Genomic DNA, 25037 nt, shown 5'->3' on the forward strand with positions numbered 1-25037 from the left:
TTCCCCCAGGGCTACCAGGAAGGTGGGGCACATCTCCCTGCAAACAAGTGCTCCTTGGCCGACCAAAGGCCCCCATAAATAGCACACATTGCTGGGTGCCCCATCCTAGGACCAAGAAGTGCCACACACCTTCAGAAGGCCCAGCCCCACACCCACCTTTTGAAATAGAAAGGTCATGACCTGGTAGCAAGGCCCCATGGTGGTTCAGAGAAGTCAAGGGTCCTCTGGCAGACAATCCTGGGTGTGGTTGAGGGGGTCTGGGAAGGGCAGAGGGTGGATGGGGTGTGCAAGGTGAGAGGGTGGGGCTGTCCCTCTCAGAGCTTCACCCTTGAGCGGGTCTTCAGGGGAAGGGGGGCAGGCAGGGTTTCAAAACAGACCCCAGAGGATGGTCAGGAGTATGGGGGCCAGGGCCAGGGTCCCTGGGGCAGTGAGGCCAGCACCATTACAGAGGTCATACTGGCAGCAGGAGGTGGTGGAGGCATGCTTGGAGTAGCCATCATACACAGTCTCAAAGCAGCTGGGCACGCAGGACTTGCTCACCTTCATCCTGGTTGGGGTGTAGTCTGCAGAGGTGCAAAGGGCAGGAGGCTGGCTGGGACCCTGAGAAGGGCCACGACCCCAGGTTGGCCCAACCCCAGCATGCAGACCATTAGGGCAGGTTCCCTCTCAGCTGGGGGATCCCAGAAAGAATCCCAGGGCAGGTGAGAGCCTCCTCCCTCAGTCTCCCTCATACTCCCAGGGGCAGGTGGGAGCCTCCCCATTCAGTCTCCCCAGGAAGGGCTGTGGGGACATCCCACTGACTCACAGGTACGTGTGGTCATGCAGTAGGTGACCATGGATGGGCAGCGCATGGGGTTGAAACAGTTCTCCCCATTGTAGGCACACACATGGCAGTCCAGAGCCTGGGCTGGGGGCCAAGAATGGGGCAGGAGGGGGAGGGAGGTCACCAAACAGGGAGAGCCCCTCCTCAGGCCCATCAGACCCCCAGTTCCAACACCTTCCCAGGGCAGAAGAGTAGGCAAAGAGGTGGTCAGCAGAAATTCTGGTTCCCTCCCCACTTCCCGCCCACCTGCCCAAACATGGTCTGCCCAGCCCTCCATCCTCCATCTGTCTCACCCAGAGGTAGGCCCACCAGGCCCACCAGGAACAGGGCGAGCAGGGGCGCCATGGCTGCAGGCCAGAGGGCAGAGTGTGTGTGGGGAGTAGACAGCAGGTGGTCCTCGATTCAACTCAGACGGGGCTGGGGCAGGGCACAGATGCGGCTTGACAACCCCTCCGGGAGCTCCTGGTCTACTGGTGGTGCTGCAGCCCTGCACAAAAGGGACAAGGACAGGGGGCCTGGGCAGGGGTGCCAGCAGGCAGAGGAGCCACCCAACTCAGCCTGGGTGTCAGGGAAAGTTTCCTGGAAGAAGGGTTATGAGCTGAGAAAGAAGCAGGGGTGAGACAGGTGACCGCAGACCCAGAGCCTACAAAACAGAAGAGCTGTGCAGATTGAAGGGGTGGGCAGGGAAAGGGGAGGCTGGAGGGGCCCTGAGTGCCAGGCCAAAACCCACACTCTACACAGAGGGTGTTCATGCAGGGGTCCTACGGGAGCTTGGCACACAGCCCTCTCCCCACCCAGGGCCCTAGCTACAGGGTGACTGGCCAGGGCAGGGCTGGGCCCCATGGGGGGGGGGGGCTCTCCTCAGTATTCCCTATTCTCCTTTGCTCCCAGGGTGCCCCTGAGTGGGTCCCCCAGTTCCTGATACTTCCAGGCCCAGCTGGGGGTCCCCTCTCCCAGAAAGACCTCCAGAGCCCTGCCCTGGCTCTCAGGTCTGAGTCCCTGCCACTGCGGGAAGCTTCCAGGAGCGATGAGCTGCGTGCAGCCTGCAGGGACATGCGCTCTGAACGCCTTCCAGGAGGACACTCGGCCAGACCGCAGGACGGACAGCTCAGGCCGGGTGTGGTGCCTGGAGTGGAGGCGATGCCCCTTTCTGGGAGGGGGTGGGGAGGTCTGGACTACGGTTAACCTCCCCCCGCGCGGATATTTGGACTCCAGGTCCCAGCTCCGGGCACTAAATCAGACCCCCCCCCCGCAAAAACCCCACCCAATTCCCGCTGCCGCGCCCCATTTATGGGCTGTCAGCCTCGGATGCCTGAGGCCCGCGCGAGGCCAGGCCGGCGCCAGCACTTCCCACCCTTTCGGGAGACCCCACCCCAAAGCCGCGGCGCCGAGCCGGGTGTCGCCGGGACCCTCGGCTCGCCGGCCGCCGCGCGGCGCGGGACTCACCTCGGCGGCCGGGCCGGGCCGGGCGGACGCTGCGGGCGCCGCTTCTGGATCCGACCGGAACCGGACCAGCCCCGGCTCGGGCCCCCCTGGCCGCGCCCCCGCCCCGCCTCCGGCTCCGCGGCCCCGCCGGGCGTCAGGACGCCGGGACTCCGCGGACAGCCGGCCGCTCCCACGCACGCACGCGGCGCCGCAGTGACACCCGCGCGGTCCTCAGACGCACGCCCGCCCCCCGCGCTTCGCGGGCCGTGTGCGCGGGGCTCCTCGCCCGCCCCCTGCCCGCCGCCGGCCGCAGCGCCCCTTCTCCTCCAGCGCCGTCCGGCGGGGCTGGCGCGGCCGCGGGGCCTCCGGGCGCCTCCGGACCCCCGGCGCGCGCCTCGCCCGCCTCGCCTGCCGTGCGACCCGGGCAGGTCACCCGGCGCCTCCGGGCCTCAGTCCCCACACCTGCTCCTCAGAGCAAGCCGTTAAAGGCCCCCCTTGTTCCATGGGCCCCTTCCACCATAACAGTATCAATATTAAACAAGGTTTTTGATATAACTTTACTAACATTTAGCTTTTGTTCTGTTTTAGGCAAAATTTAAGATTTCCACAGGCCCTAAAATTTTCATTTTTTAAAATGTGAGAAATAAAATACAGGCCGTGGCTGGGTAGCTAAGTTGGTTAGAGCATCCTCCTGATATGCCAAGGACTCGGGTTTGAGCCGGGGTCAGTGCACACACAAGAATCAACCAATGGGTGCGTAGATAAGTGGAACAACAAATTGGTGTTCCTCTTTCTCTCTCTGTCTCTCTCTAAAATCAATCAATAAAGTTTTTAAAAAAAGAAAACAGGAGCCTGGCCAGCGTAGCTCAGCAGTTGAGCATGGACCTATGATACAGGAGGTCGAGGTTCAATTCCTGGTCAGGGCACATGCCCAGGTTGTGGGCTCCGTCCCTGTGAGGGGCTGCAGGAGGCAGCCAATGACTCTCTCGTCATTGATGTTTCTGTCTCTCTCTTCCTCTCTCTGAAATCAATAAAGATATATATTTTTTTAAAAAAGCAGGAGTGACTACATTGATATCAAGCAAAGTGGGTTTTAGAGCAAAGAATATAACCAGGAATAAAGAGGAGCACTACATAGCCATAGGGGTCGGTTCACTAAGGGGTCATAACAATCCTAACTGTCTATGTACCCAACAACTGAGCTTCAAAACACACAAAGCAAAAAACGTGCTAGAATTGAAAGGAGAAAAGTCAAATTCATGATTACAGGCAGAGATCTCAACACTGCTTTCCAAAGAACTGATAGAAGTGCACAGAACAGCAGGATAAAGAAGATGTGAGAACACTACCATCCAACTTGGCCTGCTTGGCAGGTACAGCTGGGGGTTAGGGGCTGACCACTGTGCAGTCAAAAATCTGAGTATAACTTAAGTTGGCCCTCTGCATACGAGAGTTCCCAACTACAGATTGAAAATACAGTTGACTAGTGGACCCTAAAAGTTCAAACCAGCATTGTTCAAGGGTCACTTGTAAAGAACATTCCCCCCAATAGAAGGAGAAACCATTCTTTTCAAGTACACACAGAATGTTTGCTAGCATAGACTGTATTCTGGGCCATGAAACAAATCTCAATAAATTTATAAAGATTGAAACCAAATTATTTTCTTGAGCTACAGTGAAATTAAATTAGAAACCAAGAACAGAAAATATCCAAAAGATCCCCAAATACTTAGGAACTTAACAACACATTTCTAAATAACTTGTGGGTCAAAGGAGAAATTTTAAAGGAAATTAGAAAGTCGTTCCAATGGAATGAAAATGAGAACTATATCAGTGTGAATGCAGCTAAATAAAGCAGTGTTTAGAAGGTAAGTTTTAGCACTAATGCTTGTATTAGGAAAAAAAAAATCTTGTTGACTTTAAAAATAAAACAATTAATTAGCAGCAAAAAAATGGGTTTATTCCGGACAAGCAATCTATAGCAAAAGCCCTGGGCAAGTTCAAGAAACAGGAGAGGGATATTTTATGAAGATAAAGGAAAAAGTTGAGAGGGATTTTTTTTGCATGAAAGCCCATGTGGGGAAAGCGAAAGTTCGCAGTTTGTCAGGGTCTGGGCTGCTGGGTGGTTGGTTCGTCGTAGAAGATGCAATGCGCTTCTTTTGCTGTTGGACCAGTAATTGAGGATTCTTTGTGGTGACGCTTCCTCACTGGTCTGTACTTGACCCTGTAGCTGACTCGCATGGTTGGTGTGAGAGCGCCCCCTTCTGGACTCCAGACTACATTTTAGTAAGGCTTCTTTTAATCATTTTTCAGTCTCAACACAATGACCTAATAAGCTTCAACTTCTGAAACTGGAGCAGAAAAGGCAAATCAAACCCAAAGTAAGCAAAATAAAGAATAATAAAATAGAGCAAAAAAAATCAATGAAATAAAAACAATAGAGACCAATCAAACCAAAATCTGATTCTCTGAGAATATCATAAGATTTTTAACCCCCTCACCAGATTGATGGGAAAGAAAAGAGAGGAGACAAATCACCAGCATCAGAGAGGAGAAAGAGGAATTATGACAGGTCTTCACAAAGTTGGAAGGGTAATAAGGAAACATTATTAACATTACGCCAATCCATGCTGTAACTAGATGACACGGCGAATTCCTTCAAAGACTCAAGGAGCAATGCTCACTCAAGAAGAAATGCAGGGTGGGGCAAAAGTAGGCCTGCAGTTGTGAGTACTCGAAACAGTTTGTTCTTGTATTATTATTTATTAATTATTGTACTATTTTCCATATGCACAACTGTAAACCTACTTTTGCCCCTCCCCGTCTATAAGTTGATTATCCCTCTGTCTTTTGAAGAATTTGAAATTGTAGCTAAAAATCTTCCCACAAAGAACACGCCAGTGAATCTACAAAGCACTTAAAGAAAAAATAATACCGATTTCATACAACCCCATCCAGAAACTAGGGAACATTGCCCAGTTACCTAGGAGGCCAGCATCACCCTGATACCCAAACCAGTGCAGCCATTGCAAGAGAAACAACTACAGACCAGCAACCTTCATAAACACAGCTGTAAACATTATGAACAAAGTGACCCCCTTTAGCCAGCCTCTCCGTCCAGCCACCCAGTCAGAGGTAGCCCATCCCTCATCTTGAGATGGTACCTGGTTAGGGTCTGAGTTGGGTCTAGGATGGTTGAAGTGGTGAGTGGGCTGCCCAGTGGGGTCACAGACAATAGCCAGGAGGATGGGAGGCGGGATGGGACCCTTGGAGGCTGGAGGTTAGAGGGCAGTGATGGGCTGGGAGCCATGTTGTTCTTGGGCTTGAAGTTGTCCCTGGAAGGTCACCCTGCAACCTGTGACCTTCAGCCTGGAGTCCTGCCATATCACAGATGCTGCTGTGACCACAGGGGACAACTGGTCTCCCTGGAATGTGCAGGCAGCCTTCTGGGGCCCATGTGGCCGAGGTTGCCCCTGTGGGGACCATGCTCTGTGGAATGGAGCATGTCCTCCATCCCACTTGTGTGGGGCCTTCTCTAGAGTCCGGTATCCTGGATGCACTTTTGCCCCATCTTGAGCTGAACCAGCCCAGAGCACCCTCCCCTTCCCCAGGTTGCAGCCCCTGCCTCACCCCCCACCATTGACTCTAATCTCAGCCTGCCTTGAGCGAGCAGCTTGATTTCCACTGGAAGAAATGAGGATGGTCTGTGGTTTGTGCACCCCTGGGCCACCTCAGACACACCTGTAGGGAGTGGACACAGAGGACGAAGAGAGAGTCTGAGTAGGGGAGCCAGTCCTGTTGGCCAGCTGCCAGTGCCTTGCTCTCTAGTGGCCACCCAGGGGCATGCTGGCCCCAGGACCTACCCCTCAGAATGTTCCTGTTGCAGTGGGAGCACCGGGCAGGATCTCACAGGCTCTGAGAGCACTGGGGGAGAGACCTTCAGCCTTGCAGAGGGTTCCAGGGCCACCAACCTCAGCCATAGGTGATAGACACTGAGGGGCACTGGCTTCCAGGTGGGTACCAAAGACACACATAGGAAACGGAAGCTCTGAGAGTGTAGTGCTGTGTTGAAGGTCACTGGTAAGGACAAGGTGGGACCCAGGTGACCCTGAGCAGGTGGGGTTTGGATGTAGAGGGGTGGGGCAGAGCACAAAAGCATGGGGTGGGCAGCCCTCCAGGGAGGGGTTCCATGGTGGCTGGTCCAGGCAAGGCAGTGAAGGCCCCACATCACCACTCCACTCACAAACATTAGAGCCCCAGAAGAGTTACTCATCTCACCAAGTATGGAAATCAAGGGTGAGTGCTTGGCCCATGGCAAGGAAATGCCACTGGCTCCTCCTTAGCAGCTGCCACCCCTCCACTGTCTGCTGGGGTGGGGCTACTACAGGGATTCTCAGGCCAGGCCTGCAAGGGTGCGAGCCCTGGGGGGAGTCAGGCCTCTGACCACAGTGAGGCCTGAGGCTGCCCAGGAAGTGGGGTGCTCCTGCCAACTCTGTGGTTCTCCTGGGAGGGGAAGGTCGGCTTGGGTACCTGTTGGGTGCTGGGTGTTCACACAGATACAGTGATTCAAACTGCTCATATCCAGGCAGTAGGCCCAGAACCTAGAGAGCTGGGCAAAAAACCTAGACAGTGGGGCTCAGAATCTAGATAGTGGGGCTCAGAACCTAGACAGCAAGGCTCAGAACCTAGACAATGGGGCTCAGAATCTAGGCAGTGGGGCTCAGATCCAGGCAGCTGGACTCAGAACTCAGGCAGAGAGGCTCAGAAGAAGGCCCTCAGAGGCTGTGCTCTTTCTTGGCACCCAGACCAAATGGGGACATACATGCGCACACACGCACACACACACCTCTCTCTCCACCCCAGGTTAGGGTAGCCAAGGAGGCTGCTGGGCTCACCTGCGGGAATCAACCTGAGGTAATGGAACTTACCTTGGCCATGGCTGGGCAGTCAGTGTCTGCACAGCTCCAAGGCTCAGCTGAGCCTGGGTGTCCCAAGACAGCCTGTCTGGAGACCTTGGACCCAGGTCTGGAGGATGTTCCCCTGGGGCAGAAGGGCAGCCTTTCCTCCCTGACCACTTCCTGTGGGAGGGGCCTGCCGCCCCCCCCCCCCCCTCCGCTGTCGCCAAAGACCTGTGGGTTGTATTCCTCCTTAGGCCTCCCCAGGAGCACCCTTCTCTTCTGGGGCATTAGAGGAGGTACCTGGGGAGGGCCCCATCCCCTCTGAAGATAAGGAGGAATAGTGGCATTTTAGGCATCACCATGCTGCCATGATTGGCCCTAGGACTCAGGGTCCTGTGTGGCAGGGTGCATTCCCCCACTTCTGGAACAGCACAGACTCAACCACACTGGTTTTCAATCATTTATTCCTATGGAGTTTCTAATAGAAAAATAAACGGAAACCAAGCAAACTGGATATGAGATCAGAAGGGGTCAGAATGCTTGACTCTGCCCTCCCTCTGCTTGGGGAGCTGGGTCCTCTCATCTTGGGGGAAGGAAAGCTCTCCTTGTCCAAGGACCTGGCCCCAGACCTTCCAAGGAAGCTGCAAGCCCAGAGCATCTGAACCCCCATCATGGCTGGGGAGAGCCATGGAAGTCCTTGGGAAAGGAATGGAGGCCTTGCCCTGGGGTCACAGGCTAGGGGCCAAGATGAAGGCAAGGAGGCCCAGAGCCAGCAGCAGGTCCAGGGTGGTGCTGGTGAGTGGGGCTCAGCAGTCTGTCATTGCACAGGTCACCCTGGCAGCACAGGGTGGCCCCTGTGCCACTGCTGACCTGGCTGGGCAGGTTGTAGGTGGGCACGCACAATTCCACTCAGTCCTTTGCCACCAGGTCCCCTGACAGAGGCTCCACTGGGAATGGTGAGTGTGGTCAGGCCAAGGCCACCTCTGAACCCCTCTCCCCACCTGGCTTGCATCCACAGCACCCCAACCTCCCTGGGATGGTCCCCCACCCTAAGTGCACCCAAGATCACTCACCCTTCGTTAAGGTCCTGCAGTAGCGAGAGTTGACTGGGCAGCTCTGAGGCTTCTTACAGTTGGTGGCACTGGAGAACACGTGACAGCGGAGAGCTTGGGCTGGGGGTGAGGTTGTCAAGGGTCTCAGCCAGGGCCAGGAAGTTCTCTCAGGGACACAAACCCTCCTGGACAGAGCTGTCTGCCACCCTGCTTGAAACCAATCCCTCCAGGTACTGCCAGGGCTCTGTCCTACACCCAGACTCAACAAGAGGAAGGCGACAGTGCTAGTTTGCTGGACCCTGGGGCCTGTGCTGGGAAAGTCTAGAGGAGCTTTGAGGAAGTGTGTTGGAGGTGTGTTGGAGACCCTTCTCCACAGGCCTCTGAGTGCTCTGGGACTTGCTAAGTCCCCCACCCCAGGGGCTGTTCCCCGATGGGCTGATGATGGTTCTGAGGACCTAAGTGTGAGTCAGGGTCTCTGGGGATCTCTGCTTGGCCATGCTGAGCCTGTGGGAAGAATGGCTATCTTGGGGGGAAAGGCAAGAGCCATATGACCCAGGCATCTGTCTTTTCCTGGGGAGAAGGCATTTCCAGAGAGTCGCCAGCATCACTCCCTGTCAGAGTGCCTACCCATGGGTCGATCCAGGATTCTGATTCCAAGCCTTGTAAGTCTGAGTCCACTACGTTAAGATGTGGGCTGGTTTTAAGTTCTAAGTCTAGCACCCTACAATCTCAGGATTCTCTGAGTCTCGGGGTCTGAAACTCCAGGCTTCCAGTGCCTGGCCCACAAGCCACCCCCTCCCCAGCCCCTCTACCAGCCCTCACCTGGCACAGTGGCCGCAGCCAGGGTGACAAGGAGCAGCAGGGCCAACTTCATCGCAAGGTCTTTGGGAGCAGTGGGGCCCCTCTTCTCCAGAGGCCTTATAGCTGGAACAAAGGCTGGTGGGAGGGGCAGGGTGGGCAGGCAGCCAGGCAGCGGCATTCCAGCAGGACTTATCCTGCCTTGGCCGGCCTACACCCACCAGGCAGAGGGCTGCCCTCCCACCTCCGGGCTGGCGGTGCAGCTCCCTGTCTAGCCCTGGACCACTTTGTCCTGATCTCCCATTGCTTCCCTTGCATTCCCCACCCTCAGGGTCACAGATAGGTCTGTGCAGGTGCCTTGTGGGTGCCCAGGGCTGTGCCTACCAGCTAAGAAGCAGGAACGGGTGCTGGCCCTGCCTTCCTGAGCTCTGGGTTCAGGATCGACCCAACAAGGCCCTGGAAAAGGACCCCAGGGAAGGCTAGTGTCCTACTGAGATGTCAGAATTCAGGGTGGTGAGGGGCAGGGCGGGCGTGGGGAGTAAGGTGTGGTTGCTGGATATGCCCACAAAAAGGTGAGCCCGACCAGGTATGTAACGCGAAGGCCGGTGGGACCTACCATGTTGGGGGAGAGTACGGTGGGGGTGTAGAGACAAAAGAATAGGAGGAACAAAAAAACAAAAAAAGAATAGGAGGAACTATGGGCCCCTCCTGTTTGCACAATCTTGCCTCCCACCCCCCAGGGGCCTCGGGGCTCCTCCTACCAGGGATCCCTCCAGTGTGCTGGGGTCCTGGCAACAAGGAGCAGCTGCCTTCGCCTGCTTTGGGACTGTTGCTCTCTCGTCTCTGCTCTTGTCCCGCCAAAACAGCCCCTCCAGGCTGGTGCCCAGGGACCGAAACACCACCTTGGGGGCTCCTGCCCTCACCCCTCCTGCTCCCCTCAGGATCTGAGAAGGTACCACCCCTGCACCTTTGGAGGGGAGCAGGAAGGGTGAGGGCAGGAGCCCCCCAAGGCCCCAAGTCAGCTTCCCGAGCCTAGGAAGTCTGCCATGCTGCTGGCCCCAGCTCCCGGGCGCTTGTTTAGGGCAGCTGGGGTTTCGCTTGACAAGGCTGGTAATGTGGGGGGTTCCTGTGTCCTTACCCAGACAAAGCCATCCCAAGTTCTGAGGCCTCCCCACATTCATCAGGCACAGCCATGCATGGACAGGGGGAAGGAGCATGACCAGTGGCCTTGGGAAGCAGGGCAGCGGGTTCAGTGATCATGTGCTGACTGGCCCGGGTAGGGGATGCAGGTGTGAGGGGTGACTCACTTGGGCCACAGGGCAGGGAAGCTGCTGGAATAACAGGTTGGGGGACTGGAGTTTCTGCTGGGCCTGGCAGAGCCCCAGGGTCCAAGGATGTAAGGTAGTAGTAGAGGTCTGGGCATGAGGCACCAGAGCAGAGGTGGCAACTGGGTTCTGGCTCCATGGGAAAAGGCCTTTGTCCTTGACAAAGCTGCCCACTGGGATGTGACTGTCCATCCTGGGGCCTTTGTAGCAGAAACATCAACAACAGCCCCAGACACAGTTTACCTGTGGGATAAAGTAGATGATTCCGAAGGCAGGAGCTCTCAGACCCGGAGTGGCTGAGACAGTGCAGCCAGGGAGGGCTTCCTGCAGGCTGTGACCTGGCTATGCTCTTGGAGGCAGGATTCAGGATTCAAAGGACAGAGGAGCTGTCATGACCCCCTCCCAACACCCTTTACTAGTTAGGAAATGAGGGCCAGAGAAGGTGGGGCTGGCACCAGGTCACCCAAGAGTGGGGCAGAACCGGCCACTTCTTTCCATCACACTGGACCCCTCCCCTTTTCTCTAGCCTGCTAGAGAAAGTCACGGCTTCCAGGACCCGAGCTCTCTCACCCAGCCCCTGGAGGCAGCCCTGTTCCCAGGCCTGACTGCGCCAGCAGAATGTTGGCATCAGGAGGAGGAGCAGCAGAGGCCTGGGGCGTCAGCACTCCTTCCTGTCCCCCTCCCTCCTTTCCCAGCAGGGACAGGTGGCCCAGCACAGAGATGCAGTGCCTGCCTTGGTCCTGCTCTGCCTCTTTCAGTCACACACCTACACACACAGATGGCCCCCCTGGATAACACACAGAGGGCAAGGCCCCACCCAGATTACCCAGCCTGTGAGCTGGGGCTCTTTCCCACACTCAGGCCTCCCTCCTCCTCCCTCCTGGCCAGAGTCACTTTTACACATGGCCATGGGTCTAGACAATGTCCCTCTTAGCTGCTTCCAGGGCCTGACATGGGCCCCCATGTCCTAGATTATTGCCTGGGACCCTGGCCACCAGCAGTCCTTCTCCAGAGACACCCTCCCCTCATGCTGGGAGGCTTCTGGATACAGTTAATGTCCTAGGGCTAAGCCAGGGGCTGAGATTCAAGGCCAGCCCTGCCTCTAAACTGGCCCCTCGTCCAGTCAGGGCCTCTCTTTTCTTCTCTGTCAGAGCATGAAGCTGTGGAGTGGTCACAGGCAGCTCTTCCCTGCCCCAGGGCGAAGCCTGTCCCCTGGGAATGCCTGGCCAAGAGAGACAAGCCAGTTCTCTGGCCTGGCAGGCGACACCCTGAGACCAGCCCCATGGTATCCCTGCCCACACCAGCACCCAGGACCAGCACTGGGACACCCTCCACAGAGGCCTGCATGGGCCCTGGTGGTCACCTTCTCTGGCTGTGGCCCTGAGAGGCGCTGGGATGCAGGGGTTGGGGCATGAGGAAGAAAGCTTCAAGGTGTGAGCTGCATCCTTCTACGAAGCGGGCAGAACCTGCAGAAGAGCTCGGGCAGAGCCACAGGCAGTCCCAGGGCTGCAGGCCCACCGCTGGACAGGCCACCGAACGTGCACCCCTAGAATTACAGAGCCCAAAGGGCTGGAGAATCAGGGAGCCTGGAGGGACTCACTCTCCCTGTGTTAGGACAAGCGCTCTCTTGTTCTAGGGAAGGACAGAGCGTTTGTTCTCATGCTCTATCCCTGGGTTTTTCCTCAGCTGTGCCATAGCTCATGACACCTCTTGTGTAGCCTGAAGCTTATGGCTGCAAACCCGTGAGCTCTGTGATGCTGTGGCTGGAGCTTCCAGGATAATGAACATGGGTCCTTCTCATTTTCCTTCCTCACTCTTCCACCCTCATTTGCTCCAACACCTATTCACCCATCCACCCACCCATCTATCCATCAACCATCATTTGTCCACCCATCTACCCATCCACACATGAATCCATCCATCATCCATCCACTCATCCGCTCACCCACCTACCCATCTATCCATCAACCACCCTTCATCCATCCACCCATCCACCCATCCACTCACCCATCTATCCATCTATGCATCATCCATCATCCATCCATCCACCCATCTACCCATCCACCCATCCACTCACCCATCTATCCATCTATCCATCATCCATCATCCACCCATCCACCCATCCACCCATCCACTCACCCATCTATCCATCTATCCATCATCCATCCATCCACCCATCCACCTTACCCACCCATCTACCCACCACCGATCTTCCATCCCTCCATCCAACAATTTGCCCATCTGTCCACCCAGTCATCCATCTACCCACCTAGTCATCCACTCACATCACTTATATGTCCTCTAGGAGTCAACCACAATGATATCTCTGTCTCCTCTTCCCTTTCTTTTTCTTTTTTTTTTTTTTTAAAAATATATCTTTATTGATTTCAGAAAGAGGAAGGAAGAGGGAGAGAGAGAGAAACATCAATGATGAGAGTCATTTATTGGCTGCCTCCTGCACACCCCCGACGGGGGGTCGAGCCAGCAACCGGGGCATGAGCCCTGACCAGGAATCAAACCAAGATCTCCTGGATCCTAGGTCGATGCTCAACCGCTGAGCCACGCCCGGCCAGGCCTTCTTCCCTTTCTTATTTACATGCCTGTCCCTGACAAGAGAGCACAGGAAATCTCAGAAACCATGGAGTGAAACCCAGTGGGGGCTCTGAGAGCCTTAGGTCTGCAGGTGGTCAGTGGGCAGCTCTGGGACTTGCAACACTCGACATGCAGACCCACTCCTTTTATTTAAGATTATATGATAACTGGGGTGTTGGGGGGACTCTGCAGGACACCACTGATCCTAACCCTTAAGAGGGAAATAAATATCTTACATATATACATGCTCTTTTGGTCTGTCTGTCCATCTTTGGCACCAGTGTCTCTTACCCAGAAAGTGTAAATTCATTTTCTTAACAAGCCACTACCCCCATCACTTTGTCCCCTGTCTCTTGGGAATAGGAAGTGGCCCTTGTTGGGTGCTGTCACTCTTTAAGCCCCACCAAAACACTGCCAGGGCAACCTGAAATTTTTAAAAAGATTTTTAGAAACAGCTGATGAAATTCTAGGATTGGGACTATTGTCTTCCCAAGCATGTGTGAAACCCAGATTTGAGACATGGACAACTTCTACCCACACCCTGCATTTTATTTTATTTTTATTTATTTATTTATTTATTTATTTATTTATTTATTTATTTATTTATTTTATTTATTTATTTATTTATTTAAATTTATTGGGGTTACAATGGTTAATATGAACATAGAGGTTTCAGGTGTGGGTTTTCGTGTTACAAGATCTGTATATTGCTCTGTGTGCCCTCCACCCAAAGCCATATCTTCTCCCATCACCATATATTAAGACCCCTTCACCCCCCACCCCTTTCCCTCTGGCAGCCACCACACTGCTCTTTGTGTCCACCATTTTCAGTTTTATATCCCACATATGAGTGCAAGCGTATGGTTCTTAGCTTTTTCTGTCCGACGTATTTCCCTGAGCATAATATTCTCGAGGTCCATCCATGTTGTGGCAAATGGCAGCATCTCACCCTTTCCACGGCTGAGTAGTGTCCATCGTGTGCATGCCCCACATCTTCTTTGTCCCGTCCTCTATGGCAGGACACTTTGGTTGTCTCCACGTCTTGGCCACCATGAATAATACTGCAGTGAAAGTGGGGGTGCATATATCTTCGCGAAACCGTGTTTTCGTTTTTCCAGTATACACCCAGGAGAGGGATGGCTGGGTCGTATGGTGGCTCTATTCTTAACTTGTTGAGGAATCGCCAGGCTGCTGTCCACAGAGGCTGTGCCAGTCTGCATTCCCACGAGCAGTGAGGGAGGGCTCCCTTCTCTCCACAACCCCTCCAGCACGTGATTGCTCGTCTTGTTGATAACAGCAACTCTAACAGTGCGAGGTGGTATCTCACGGCAGTTTTTGTATTTCCCTAATAGCTAGTGAGGTTGCACATCTTTTCATATCTGTTGGCTGTTCGTATGTCTTCCTGGGAGAGGTGTCTGCTCAGGTCCTCTGCCCACTGTTTGGGTTGTTTGGTGTTGAGTTTTATGAGTTCTTTATGTATTTTAGAAAGTAAACCTTTGTGGGAGCTACTGTTTGAAAACACCATCTCCCATCTGGTTGGCTGCCTCTCTGTTTTGTTGTTGGTTTCTTTTGCTGGCCGCTTTTTAGTTTGCCACAGTCCCACTCACTTACTTTTGCCTTTACTTCCCTCGCCTTTGGGGTCAAGTTCATAAAATGTTCTCTATGACGAAGGTCCGTAAGTTTTGTACCTATGTTTTCTTCTATGTAACTTATTGTTTCAGGCCTCACATTTAGGTCTTTGATCCTTTTTGAGTTAATTCTTGTACACGTGGACAAACTAATCCAGTCTCATTCTTTTGCATGGGGCTTTCCAGTTTCCCAGCACCATTTATTGAAGAGACCATCTTTACTCCATTGTGTGTTTCTGGCTCCTTTGTCGAAAATTACTTGCCCATGTACATGTGGTTTTATACCTGGCCTCTCTATTCTGTCCCACTGATCCTCGTGTCTGTTTCTGTGCTGATACCATGCTGTTTTGATTATCGTAGCTCTGTAGTGTAATTTGAAGTCAGGGAGTATGATTCTTCTAGCTTCCTTCTTTTTTCTCAGGGTTGCTTTGGCTATTTGGGGTCTTTTGTGGTTCCACACAAATCTGATGACTTCTAGTTCTATTTCTTTAAAAAGTGACATTAGCATTCTATGGGGATGCGTTAAATCTGTGTATTGCTTTGGGTAATATGGTCATTTTAACCATATTGACTCTTCCAATCCATGAATACGGGATATTTTCCCATTTTGCTATATCTGTTTCAATCTCTTTCAATAATGCTTTGTGATTTTCAGCATATAGCTCTTTCATGTTCTTTGCTAAGTTTATTCCTAGGTAAGTTTTGTTGTTGTTGCAATTGGGAAAGGAATTGTTTTTTTCACTTATTTTTCTGAAGTTTTGTTGTTAGTATACAGGAAGGCAATGGGTTTTTGTATATTGATTTTGTATCCTGCAACTTAACTGTATTTGTTTATTGTTTCTAAAGCTTTTTGGTGGAGTCGAGTCTTTAGGGTTTTCCATATACAGAATCATGTCATCTGCAAAAAGTGACAGTTTTACTTCTTCCTTCCCTATTGGATGCCTTTTATTTCTTTCTCTTGCCTGATTGCTCTGGCTGGGACTTCCAGAACTATGTTGGATAAGTGGCGGAGTGGGCATCCTTGTCTTGTTCCTGATCTTAGAGGAAAAGCTTTCAGTTTTTCACCATTGAGTATGATATTGGCTGAGGGTTCATCATATATGGCCTTTACTTTGTTAAGATACTTTCCTTCTATTCGTATTTTATTGAATATGTTCATCATAAATGGATGTTGTATCTTATCAAATGCTTTTTCTGCATCTATTGATAAGATCATAGGATTTTTACCCTTTCTTTTGTTAATGTACACCCTGCATTTTACAGACAAGGTTCCTGATGCTAGTCTGGGTGCAGAACGAAGGAGCCAGCAGGGCTGCCTCTGCATCAGCCAGTGGCCAGAAACCAAGATGACTGTCCTCACGTGGCAGAGACCTGAGCAGGCTCCATCTCAGTTCCTCTGGGCCCAGGCAACTGCTGAGCCTTGAGACTGGAACAGCCCCGCTCAGCCAGCCACTCTTTGCTCAACCTTGGTGGTCTCGGAGACTGGCTTTGGCACCCATTTCTGGTCCAAGCTGTTCGCATGTTTTTGCAGCTTGCTCTGGGTGTGGGGACAGGCCCGCAGGGAAGGGAGGTGAGTCCCAAGCTGGGCCTGCTAGGGAGCTCATTACAATCTCAGGGCTTAGGTGTGCAAGCACTTATGTCATCTCAGTCTGGGAAAGCTATGTAAGCTGGAGCATGGGTGGCTCCTTGGGGAGCAGGGGATGCTGGGTAGAGGGAAAGTGACACCTGGAGGCCCAGGGGCACCCTGGGGCTGTACCCAGGACAGAGGAGCCAGCCCCAACAGTGAGACCAGGTCATGTGAAGCTGCGTTGGTGGGAAGGCAGAGGAGAAGGCCTCCCTGCTAGCTGTCATGGCCACAGCCCCATGCATGTTGCCTCCAGCCCAATCTCTCTGGGCCCCGTTCAGCCCAGGCCTACCTCAGGTATTTCAAGAGTAACAAGTCACAGCCTGAGCCCATTTGTGGCCCACATCACGCCTCCCCAGATCTCCCCGCACCAGCAGCAATAGTAGGAGGCTCTTAGGGCCAAAGCCAGCCTCCCTGTACTGCCACCACCCTTGGCGCTCCCACTCTGGGGGGCTCTCCTTGCAGTCCCTCCAGCCCTTCCAAGCTCCAGGCCTTTTACCTACCGTCCGGCTGCCTTCTTGTGATCAGATGGCAGCCACTCCCTCTCTTTCTGAGAAGCTGGCAACCCCTCCACCACTGCTCTCCTCCACAGCCCCGTCAGGAGCTGTGTCCCATACTTTTTGGTTGGTTTGCTGGCTGTAACACCCAGTCTGTTCTGTCACCATGGTGTCCCAGCACCCATACGATCCTGGTATACAGCACGCGCCCTCTGAGTGCTGATCTAATGACTGTAGCAAAGCTATGGGGGTGGGAGGGAGTGGAGAGAACTCAGACTTCATTGAAAACCACTCTGCCAACCCAGGAGTGAACCCAGAAAACGTGCCTCAGTTTCACCATGTGTAGTGAGGGAAAACCACTCTTTCCATGGAAACAGTCTCCTTGCCCCACCCCAACTTCTGAACACAGAAGCTCTGGGACAAGGCAGTCTTGGGTTGTCATGTGGCGGCCCAAGTGATTTTCCATTGAGACTTGTAAGGGTGGGTCTTGCCCCAGAGCAAAGGAGCCAAAAGAGGAAATTTCCATCATGAGGCTGAGTGGAGAGCCCAACCCTGAGCCCCAATTTTTCTCCTAGGATGGTGGCCACGCCTAGGCCCTATGCCAACCTCCTCCTGGGTCTCCAGAGCCCACAAGTCTGGCTGTGCAGGAAGATTGTGCTGGAGGCTTGGGGGCACCGAAGGAACCTAGATGCCTTGTTTCAAGGCAGGGTCCCCTCAGCCTGCCTTGTCCTCAGAAACCCCGAGGTACACATATGGTGGGCAGAACCTACAAAAAGGCAGGCCCTCCCACTGGCCTGAGCCCTCTGCTTCCCTGCAGCCTCAAGAGTACTGTGCTCCCTGATAGAATGGCCACCACAGCACTGCCATAGGCCAAGGGGACTGACAGCAGGCCAGTCATGCAGGAGGGAGGGACAGTGGTCCAACAAGGCCAGAGAGGTAGCTGCTGGGAATAGGAAGCACCTCTGTCCTTTCGAGGGGTGTTTAGGAACATCCCGGACCCAGCTACCAGGCTAGGCTTTGAGAAGGATGGAGATTGAGGGGAGGGCAGTTGGGAGGCTGGGCATTTGGTGCCCAGGACTGAGGCACAGGTCCAGGTCCAACTGGGAAGGCTCCTAGCCATCACGACTCCCCTTTCCTAGCATCTGAGCTGCGGGAGCCAGGCAAGCAGGAGATATGCCCCGCTCACCTTGCCTGGAAGCTTGTCACCCAGGGGAGGATGTTTGGGAGAGAGGGGCAGGAGAAGGAAAGGACTTGGGCCTGTGGGAGGGGCAGAGGGGCCAGGACATGGGTCTTCTGGTTGGGAGCAGGGACACCCGAGGGAGCCATAGGGCCAGGACCTGGGTGGGCTCCTAAAGAAACGCCCTGAGCAGAGGCATGGGGACAAAACTTCTGGAGAGTTGAGGGCCTCTGCCCTGGGAGAAGTCTCAGAGCCCTTGGCACCTGGCTGTGCCCCAATGTGCCCCCATGCTGGGGGACACCGAGGTTCAGAGAGCTCCCCAGAGAGCCAATGTGAGCCCCAACCTGGGATTTACTGAAAGTGTGTTTGCCACCCGGCCACGGGGTCACCATAGGCACTGGCTTCTCAGATGACAAGAAATGTGTGCTTCCTCCTCACCTGAGCTTGCGCACGGAGAACCGTTCCCACCCTTCTGTGCAGAGCCCCACATGCCTCTGAGGTATAGGGGACTCCCCCTCAAGACCAAGGAGAAGAAACGCCCCCACAAACTCAGCATCTCAGAGAAAGAGGACAGCAGGGTCGGCAACTTTATTTACCTCTCATGAGACCTTGGGGGTGGCTGGCAGTGGTGCCCCTGGGGGTGGAGGGCGGCCCCCATTCCCAGCAAGAATGGGACCTAGCCCAGGCCCACAGTGGGCAGCCAGAGGATCATGGGACAGTCTTGCCTTCATGCGGCAAGGCTGGCGGGACTGTGGAGCCCCTGAGGTAGAGCCGGGGGGACGAATCCCCAGCTGGCTCTCCTCGGGGCGCCTGCCGCCAAGGAGGATCCCGGTGGGTCTGTGAGGAACGGATGCACCAGCTGGGATGTGAGTGAATGAGGGCATATGTGGATGGGCCGATGAATGGGGGTGAGTGAACACAGGAGTGAAAAGAAAGCCCAAGAGACCCAGCACCCAAACCTCTGATCTACCTTCCCCCTGCCCAGGCAGCTCTGGATGCAGGAGGGGCAGGAGGGCCCGGCGGGCATGGAGCACAGGGGGCTCGTTTACGGCAGGGCCCGAGAGCAAGGAACCCAGGCAGCAGCCCCTGTGTTGGGGTGGAGGATGAGGAGGAGAACAGAGGTGCTCTTATCACTCTTGGAAGGCTGAGGGTCCCCTCAAGTTGGGGGCCTTGGGGAGGCTTGCCCCCTGCATTTCCCACATTGGTGGGTTCCCTGGGACAAGAGAGAGCATCCCTCCCTGGAGTAGGAGCCTAGAGAAGCAGGGAGGAGTGACAGGTAAGATGAGGGTTCTTCCTGCCACGGCGGGGTGCGCAGGGAGCCGGGCAGACTGGACACAGGCCACATGCAGCCTGAGTCTAGTCTGAGAGGGGACACAGGAACCCCAGGGCTGGCCTGTGGGTACTGGGCTCACCAGGCTGCCCAGAGCAGCACCCACAGCAGGCTTGCAGAGGTGCTGACCCACAGGGCCCCACGACCACCCACCAGACCCAACGCCCCACTGCGGTTGCACTGGTTGCCCTGGCAGCAGGAGACAGAGAGGGCTCGGCCGTCTGAGGACACGGTGCTGTTGGGGCAGGTGGGGGCGCAGGACTTCATCACCAGGATGCCGCCCGGGTTGGCTGTGGAGACAGGGGCGAAGGCCCATGGGTGGCATGCTCTATGCACCACCCACCCAGCCAGCCAGCCCTGAAGCCCGTCAACATGGCAGGCACAGCCTGCTGCTGGGGCTCCTAGGAGCTTGATGTAGGTTCCCAAAGAGCCTGCCACTGTGTGCAGGAGGATCCTTCCTGGCACCTTTGGGCCTGGGAGTCCAGTTTCCCCCTCAGACCAAGCTCTTCTGTGACATTGCGGGCCAGGGAGTTGCTTAGGGACTCCCACGCCTAGACCCTCTGCCTCTTTCCCTCTGGGAGCGCCTCTATGCTCTGGCAGTCAGGGTCTAGAGGAAAGGTCAGGCCCTGTGCTCAACCTCTGTCCCTTTCTGGGACTGGAAAGCCCTAGGAAACAGTGGGAAGGGGAATATGACACGGCAGCCTGCACATAGCTCTTGGAGTCGACAAGGGAAACAGAGGCTGGCTGGGGGGGGCTGCTCCAGGAGCAGAGCCCCTGGGGAGTGAGCCCAGGCCTCAGCCGCTGCCTTCGTCTGCTCTGGAACTGCAGGCTGTGCAACAGGGACAGCTGGAAGGGAGGGGCTCTAAGACCACAGGCCAGGCGGTGCTGGGGAGATGAGAGCTGCTCCCCCAGCCTGTATTAGTCAGAAGGTGCTGAAGCTGTGGCCCTGACACAGGGGATTGTCACTGGCAGTGGATCCAGAAGCGAGGGGCAGGGTGGGGGGCTCTATGTAGAGGTGCCTGATCTCTCTGTCCCTCTATTTCCTTCCTGGAAAATGCGGATAAGAGCGCCAACCTCTGCGGTTGTTTGGGGTGAGTGAGAGCCACACTGAGGACATGTATGTTTCTAGTTGTGGGTGGTGCTGAGAGCAGCAGTGCCCAGAAGGACACAGCCATTCCGGCTGTGGCAGAACAGAAGGACAGAGCCAGCAGCTCCCCACAGATCAGAAGCCGGGGCCCACCAGAGGGGCCAGGGCAGGTGGCAGTCCCCACTCCCTCAGGAATCCATCTCATGGGACACAACCTGGGACAGCACCAGGCAAAACACCAGACAGTGACATATCTCCCCAGTCACCTCCAGCCAGGCTCAGACCTCCACTATGTGATCTCCACACCCTGACCCTGCTTGTCTCTGTCACCATCGAGCCCTACTGGACACGGACTCACACTAATTTAAACTATAAAGCCCACTTTGGGACCTTGGGTTGCTGGCAGAACTCTGACCCTCACATCAACACCTGACTGTGAAAGTGGGCTCGCTGCTCCCTGCCACCTCCAGCCTCGGGGTGGGCTGCACTCCGGGCTTCCTGCTGGAGGGTGGTGGTGTTCCCAAGGGTCTGTCCATGGTTGGGTGGGCACTGGGGGCAAAGGTACTCACTGGCCCGTGTGATCACACAGTACTTGTCCGTCAGGGCACACTCCACCAGGGACTCACAGTTCTCGTGGCCACAGCATACGTGGCAGTGCAGGGCCAGGGCTGGGGGGAAGGAAGCACAGGCCCATCAGTGTGGGCTGAGGGCTGGGGACCCGGCCTGGGGCTAGCTCAGTGCCTGGCTGCCTGCTGAATGGCCACCACCCGTCTGGCCCTCTCTGAGCCTTCTCTTCCTCTCTCCTTTCCTCCCTCTAGAGGCACTCCTGGTCCCTTGGCATAGGGACATGGTTGTGGTGACTGGCTCTGAGTGTGTGAGTACCAATCCATCAGCAGGATTGAGGATGTAGGTAGGGTGTGGGTGTCTGCAGGCCACCCCAAGACTGAGGAGGACATGGGCAACATGGTGCAATACAAGGAGGGTAGGTTTCAGAGGCCATCTGGGTCCCTTTCTCACTGTCCCTGTCCATCTCTGAGCCTCGATGACCTCAACTATAAGATAGGACCATGTTGTGGCCAGAGGCTGTTCAGTCTTGCTGAAGGATGAAATGACACAGAGCCAGGGCTCTGTCCTGCCCCCTTCACTGGAACCCGGGCCCAGGACTGCTGCCTGGCCCAGAGAATGGCTGTGCATACAGTAAATACCCAGGGCTGTTTAGTTAACAGGAAGGAACGGCCCTGCCCTTCACTGCCTGGGGCCCTACCCATGACCCCCCACCCTGGGGGTTCTGCAGCAAAAGGCCTTGGTCCTGACCAGCCCCTGCATGCTGTATGGCCAACCCCAGGTCCCACTGACAGGGAGACCAGGACAAGGCTCCTGGGATGGAGGCTCCACAGGCCACCCAAGGGTGGCCAACTGAAGTACAGTATATAACCCTGAGTGGGATGGAGCAGAGGGTACAATGACACTTTGTGGGACACCTGGCCGAGAGGCACGTGGTCTTGATAGAGGGCAAGAGCCATCTTGGAAGTCTTCCTGGAGTGGGAGGCCCTGGAGCTGGACATGGACCGATAGATGGGTTTCTATTTGTTATTTGGGGAAAAGATGATCAGGCAGAAGGCAGAGCTTGGCAGAGGCCAGGCAAGCTGGGACCAGGCTATGAGGATCCTGGAGCTGGGATGGGGCAGGTGCACAGGTGGGAAAGCCTGGAGCACCTTGCTTGGGCATGGGGCCTGCACTGCAAGGAAGAGCACCTCTGTGCCAGGGCTTCGGGGGAGGGAGTTGGGTCCTGAGGGGTTTCTCGGGAAGGGTGGCCCATGTGGTGTCCTATAGACCAAGGTCACCTGACCTCGGGGCTAGCACCTATGAAATGGGGTAACAGCACCTTCCCCAGCTGGGCTGGCTGATGTCAGAGACCCTTTCCCTGTGTGGAGTGAGGGGCACTTGTGGCTGAACCCCAGGCAAGCAGAAGGTCAAGCTCAGCCCCGACCCCCAGCTCAGATGCCATGCTTTCTAGGCCAGGGTTCTGAAACCCACAAGAAGAATAGGCCTCTCTGTCCAGGGTGACTTGTCTGCAACTATATGCTAGGTGCTGCTGGGGGTAGGGAGACACTCTTATGTTCTTCTGAACAAGAAGCTGACAGTGCCTCAGTTTCCCCCACAGGGGTCCGAATAGTCCCTATGTCCTTGGGCTATGCTAAGAATTAATGGGTTAATCTCTTTAGGTCCCTGGAGCAATGGCCCTTCAAGCAGGTGCTGTCCCAGCATTAGGCTCCCAGGAAAGAGTCTTGTGCCCTTGTACAAAAGTCCCCTCCATCTGTCCTTCCAGCTTCCCCACGCTGCCATCTCCAGGTCTACCCCTCCACCCTCCACCCCTCAGGGCTTGCCCAGACAGCTAGAGGCTCACCCACTACCCCACTCTCAGGGAGGCTGATGGGGATAATTAACCCTGGATGGTAATTATTCAGCTGATAATCACAGGCTGTGTCACCCCCTCCCCAGGCTCCATTTCCGGTGGCCTTGCCAGGCCCAGGTGCTCTTGCTCCAGGTCACACAATCAGGTCATCAGGTAAGGGCAGAGCTGGGATTAGAGGAGGCTACCAATTCATTTTCCTGGTTTAGCACTGAGAGTCCCGCCTCCCAGGAATCCTTTTTGTCCAAGAAAAACAGGAAAATTGGGACACCTGCTGAAACCAGGTCCCACTGTTCAGCCCAGGGCCCTGCAGCCTCAGCCTCTCACCAGGTCTTTCACCCCCACAAGAGCTAGGTATACCAGAAACTAGGCCTGAAGAGACACGAGGGTCTGCAGGTCTGGTTGGTTAGGGAGAAGCCACAAGGCTTCCCCCTCACTCCCTGCAGCCCCCAATCCACAGACCCCTCAGACCAAAGCCAGCCCTGCCTGGCACCTGTCTGTCCCTGTCCCTGCCACCCAGGTCAGTGGTCCTTACCCAGGTCAGTGCACAGAGCAGCCAGAAGCAGAAACACCAGGAGTGACCTCATCGTGGGGCATCCACCGTAGGGACTGGGTGCAACAGTGCAGGTGCCTTTTATACACCGGCCAGGTAAGACCTAGTAATTTAGCTGGAGACGGATGAGCTTGGGGGGAGCAGGGCCAGCCTGACTCAAGTGCCTAGTCTTCCCTTTGCCCCACCCCTAGGAGCCCCAGGGTACTCTCAAAAAGTCACCTGTGTCCCCTCTCTGCCTGTCTCTCCATTCTGAGCCTTGGATTCCTTGTTCCTGCAATTGCCATGAGGCCCCAGGTTAGGCTAGAAAGCAAGAAGCAGGCACAAGTATGGTGGCCTATGGGTGATAGCCCACTCTGGGGGTCTGAGGGACATGGCCTTGCCCTGGGGTCTGGTCTGGAGGACACAACCTTACCAGAGCTCTTTTAAGTGGGCCAGCCATCTCCTCTGGGCCAGTGCAGGCAGGGAGGTCTGGCTGGGGTTCCAGAAACAGAGGAGTGAGAGTCCACACCTCCTGGTGTCTCTACTCCATCCCCTTCAGCAACACGGGCCTCTCTTTTGGTAGCCTCCCTGGTGACCATGGCCAATAGTCTCTTGAGAGCCCAGAGGCCACCATTCTGCATAGCTCTGTCTCCTCTGGCCTCCCATCTCTCCTCCCGCCTCCCCACCTCCCTCGGCCTCCAGGGTGGACCCTTGTGCCCTGGACATGCTTCCCTCCTTCCCCTTTCCTGCAGAACCATCTTTGTCTAGAACAATCTTAGACCCCCTGCCTGGAGCCTTCACTTTCCCCCAGGTCCCTGCTAGGCCCCTTCCCCATCCACCTGCGGAAGGTGGGCTGAGGCAATAGGTGCTTATTCCCAGGCCCTAGGGTGGCAAAGGATACTTGGTGGGGGTGGGAGGTGGGGCTGGAGCGCAGGCTGGGCCACAGGCATGCATGAGGGGCCCTTGCAGTGCAGGGCGGGTCACATCTCGGGCTGGGGATGGGCTCTCTCTGTGCAGCCACCTCCAGCACAAGTGGCAAGGAGCCAGGAATCAAAGTGGACACCAGAATGTCTAGTTTGTTTTGATAGTATATTTCTCAATATTTTATTTTAATGGTTTTTCAGCTTCTTTTAGAACTTACATATATTTGGCCACATGGTGTGTGGGCCCCCATTGCTCTAGCCCCCAAAAGATAAGGAAGACATGACTCTTATTAAGAGCCCACTTCCAGGCACTATAGAGGACAATAAGAAGCCAGAGCCTGGGCACTTCCCCGGAATTAGTCTGTGCTGAGATGGGAGTTTCTGGCCAAGCAACCTGTGTTCGCTGCATTCCCTCTACTCCATCCACTCCATGCCCTCTACTCCATCCACTCCATCCATCCACTCCATCCACACCATCCACACCACCCATCCACTCCATCTACTCCATGCCCTCTACTCCATCTACTCCATCCACACCATCCATCCATCCACTCCATCATCCACTCCATTCGTCCACTCCATCCACTGCATCCACTCCATCCACACCATCCACAACATCCATCCATTCCATCCACACCATCTACTCCATCCACTCCATTCATCCACTCCATCTACTCCATCCACTCCATCCACATCATTCATCCACTCCATCCACTGCATCCACACCATCCATCCACTTCATCCACACCATTCATCCACTCCATCCACACCATCCACTCCATCCACATTATCCACACCCATCCATCCACTCCATCCACTGCATCCACTCCATCCACTCCATGCCCTCTACTCCATCCACTCCATTCAACTCCATCCTCTCCATGCATCCCAGCCCTCCCACTCCATCTCCCCT

The 25037-nt window shown here is 55.2% G+C and overlaps 3 protein-coding genes across 3 annotated transcripts; all 3 read right to left on the reverse strand.

Moving 5' to 3' along the window:
- Nucleotides 1-366: 366 nt before the first annotated feature.
- On the reverse strand, nucleotides 367-1237 carry LOC107539820 (ly-6/neurotoxin-like protein 1). The gene is made up of 3 exons (XM_016216418.2): nucleotides 1117-1237; nucleotides 806-907; nucleotides 367-563 (listed from the first exon to the last, which is right to left on the reverse strand). The coding sequence occupies exons 1-3, from the start codon at nucleotides 1166-1168 to the stop codon at nucleotides 367-369; spliced, it is 351 nt and encodes a 116-aa protein (XP_016071904.1). The 5' UTR covers nucleotides 1169-1237.
- A 6637-nt stretch (nucleotides 1238-7874) lies between these two features.
- Nucleotides 7875-9072, reverse strand: LY6D (lymphocyte antigen 6 family member D). The gene is given in 4 exon segments (XM_016216419.2): nucleotides 7875-7947; nucleotides 7949-8093; nucleotides 8220-8318; nucleotides 9021-9072. Coding segments are annotated over 4 exon segments (369 nt in total).
- Nucleotides 9073-19247: 10175 nt separating this feature from the next.
- On the reverse strand, nucleotides 19248-23256 carry LOC107539822 (secreted Ly-6/uPAR domain-containing protein 2-like). The gene is made up of 3 exons (XM_016216420.2): nucleotides 23205-23256; nucleotides 20826-20924; nucleotides 19248-19459 (listed from the first exon to the last, which is right to left on the reverse strand). Exons 1-3 carry the CDS (start codon nucleotides 23254-23256, stop codon nucleotides 19248-19250), a joined length of 363 nt encoding a protein of 120 aa, XP_016071906.1.
- Nucleotides 23257-25037: the final 1781 nt, after the last annotated feature.

This window comes from Miniopterus natalensis, chromosome 16 (assembly GCF_054644295.1).
Source record: "Miniopterus natalensis isolate mMinNat1 chromosome 16, mMinNat1.hap1, whole genome shotgun sequence".
NCBI lineage: Eukaryota > Metazoa > Chordata > Mammalia > Chiroptera > Miniopteridae > Miniopterus > Miniopterus natalensis.

Excerpts from the sequence above, each read along its gene's own strand:
- LOC107539820 (XM_016216418.2), bottom strand. The coding sequence starts at position 1,168 with ATGGCGCCCCTGCTCGCCCTGTTCCTGGTGGGCCTGGTGGGCCTACCT. Across the intron at positions 908-1,116 it reads CCTGGTGGGCCTACCTCTGG|CCCAGGCTCTGGACTGCCAT; the intron begins GTGAGACAGATG and ends CTTGGCCCCCAG. Across the intron at positions 564-805 it reads CTGCATGACCACACGTACCT|ACTACACCCCAACCAGGATG; the intron begins GTGAGTCAGTGG and ends GCACCTCTGCAG.
- LOC107539822 (XM_016216420.2), bottom strand. The coding sequence starts at position 23,256 with ATGAGGTCACTCCTGGTGTTTCTGCTTCTGGCTGCTCTGTGCACTGAC. Across the intron at positions 20,925-23,204 it reads TGCTCTGTGCACTGACCTGG|CCCTGGCCCTGCACTGCCAC; the intron begins GTAAGGACCACT and ends CCTTCCCCCCAG. Across the intron at positions 19,460-20,825 it reads CTGTGTGATCACACGGGCCA|CCAACCCGGGCGGCATCCTG; the intron begins GTGAGTACCTTT and ends CTGTCTCCACAG.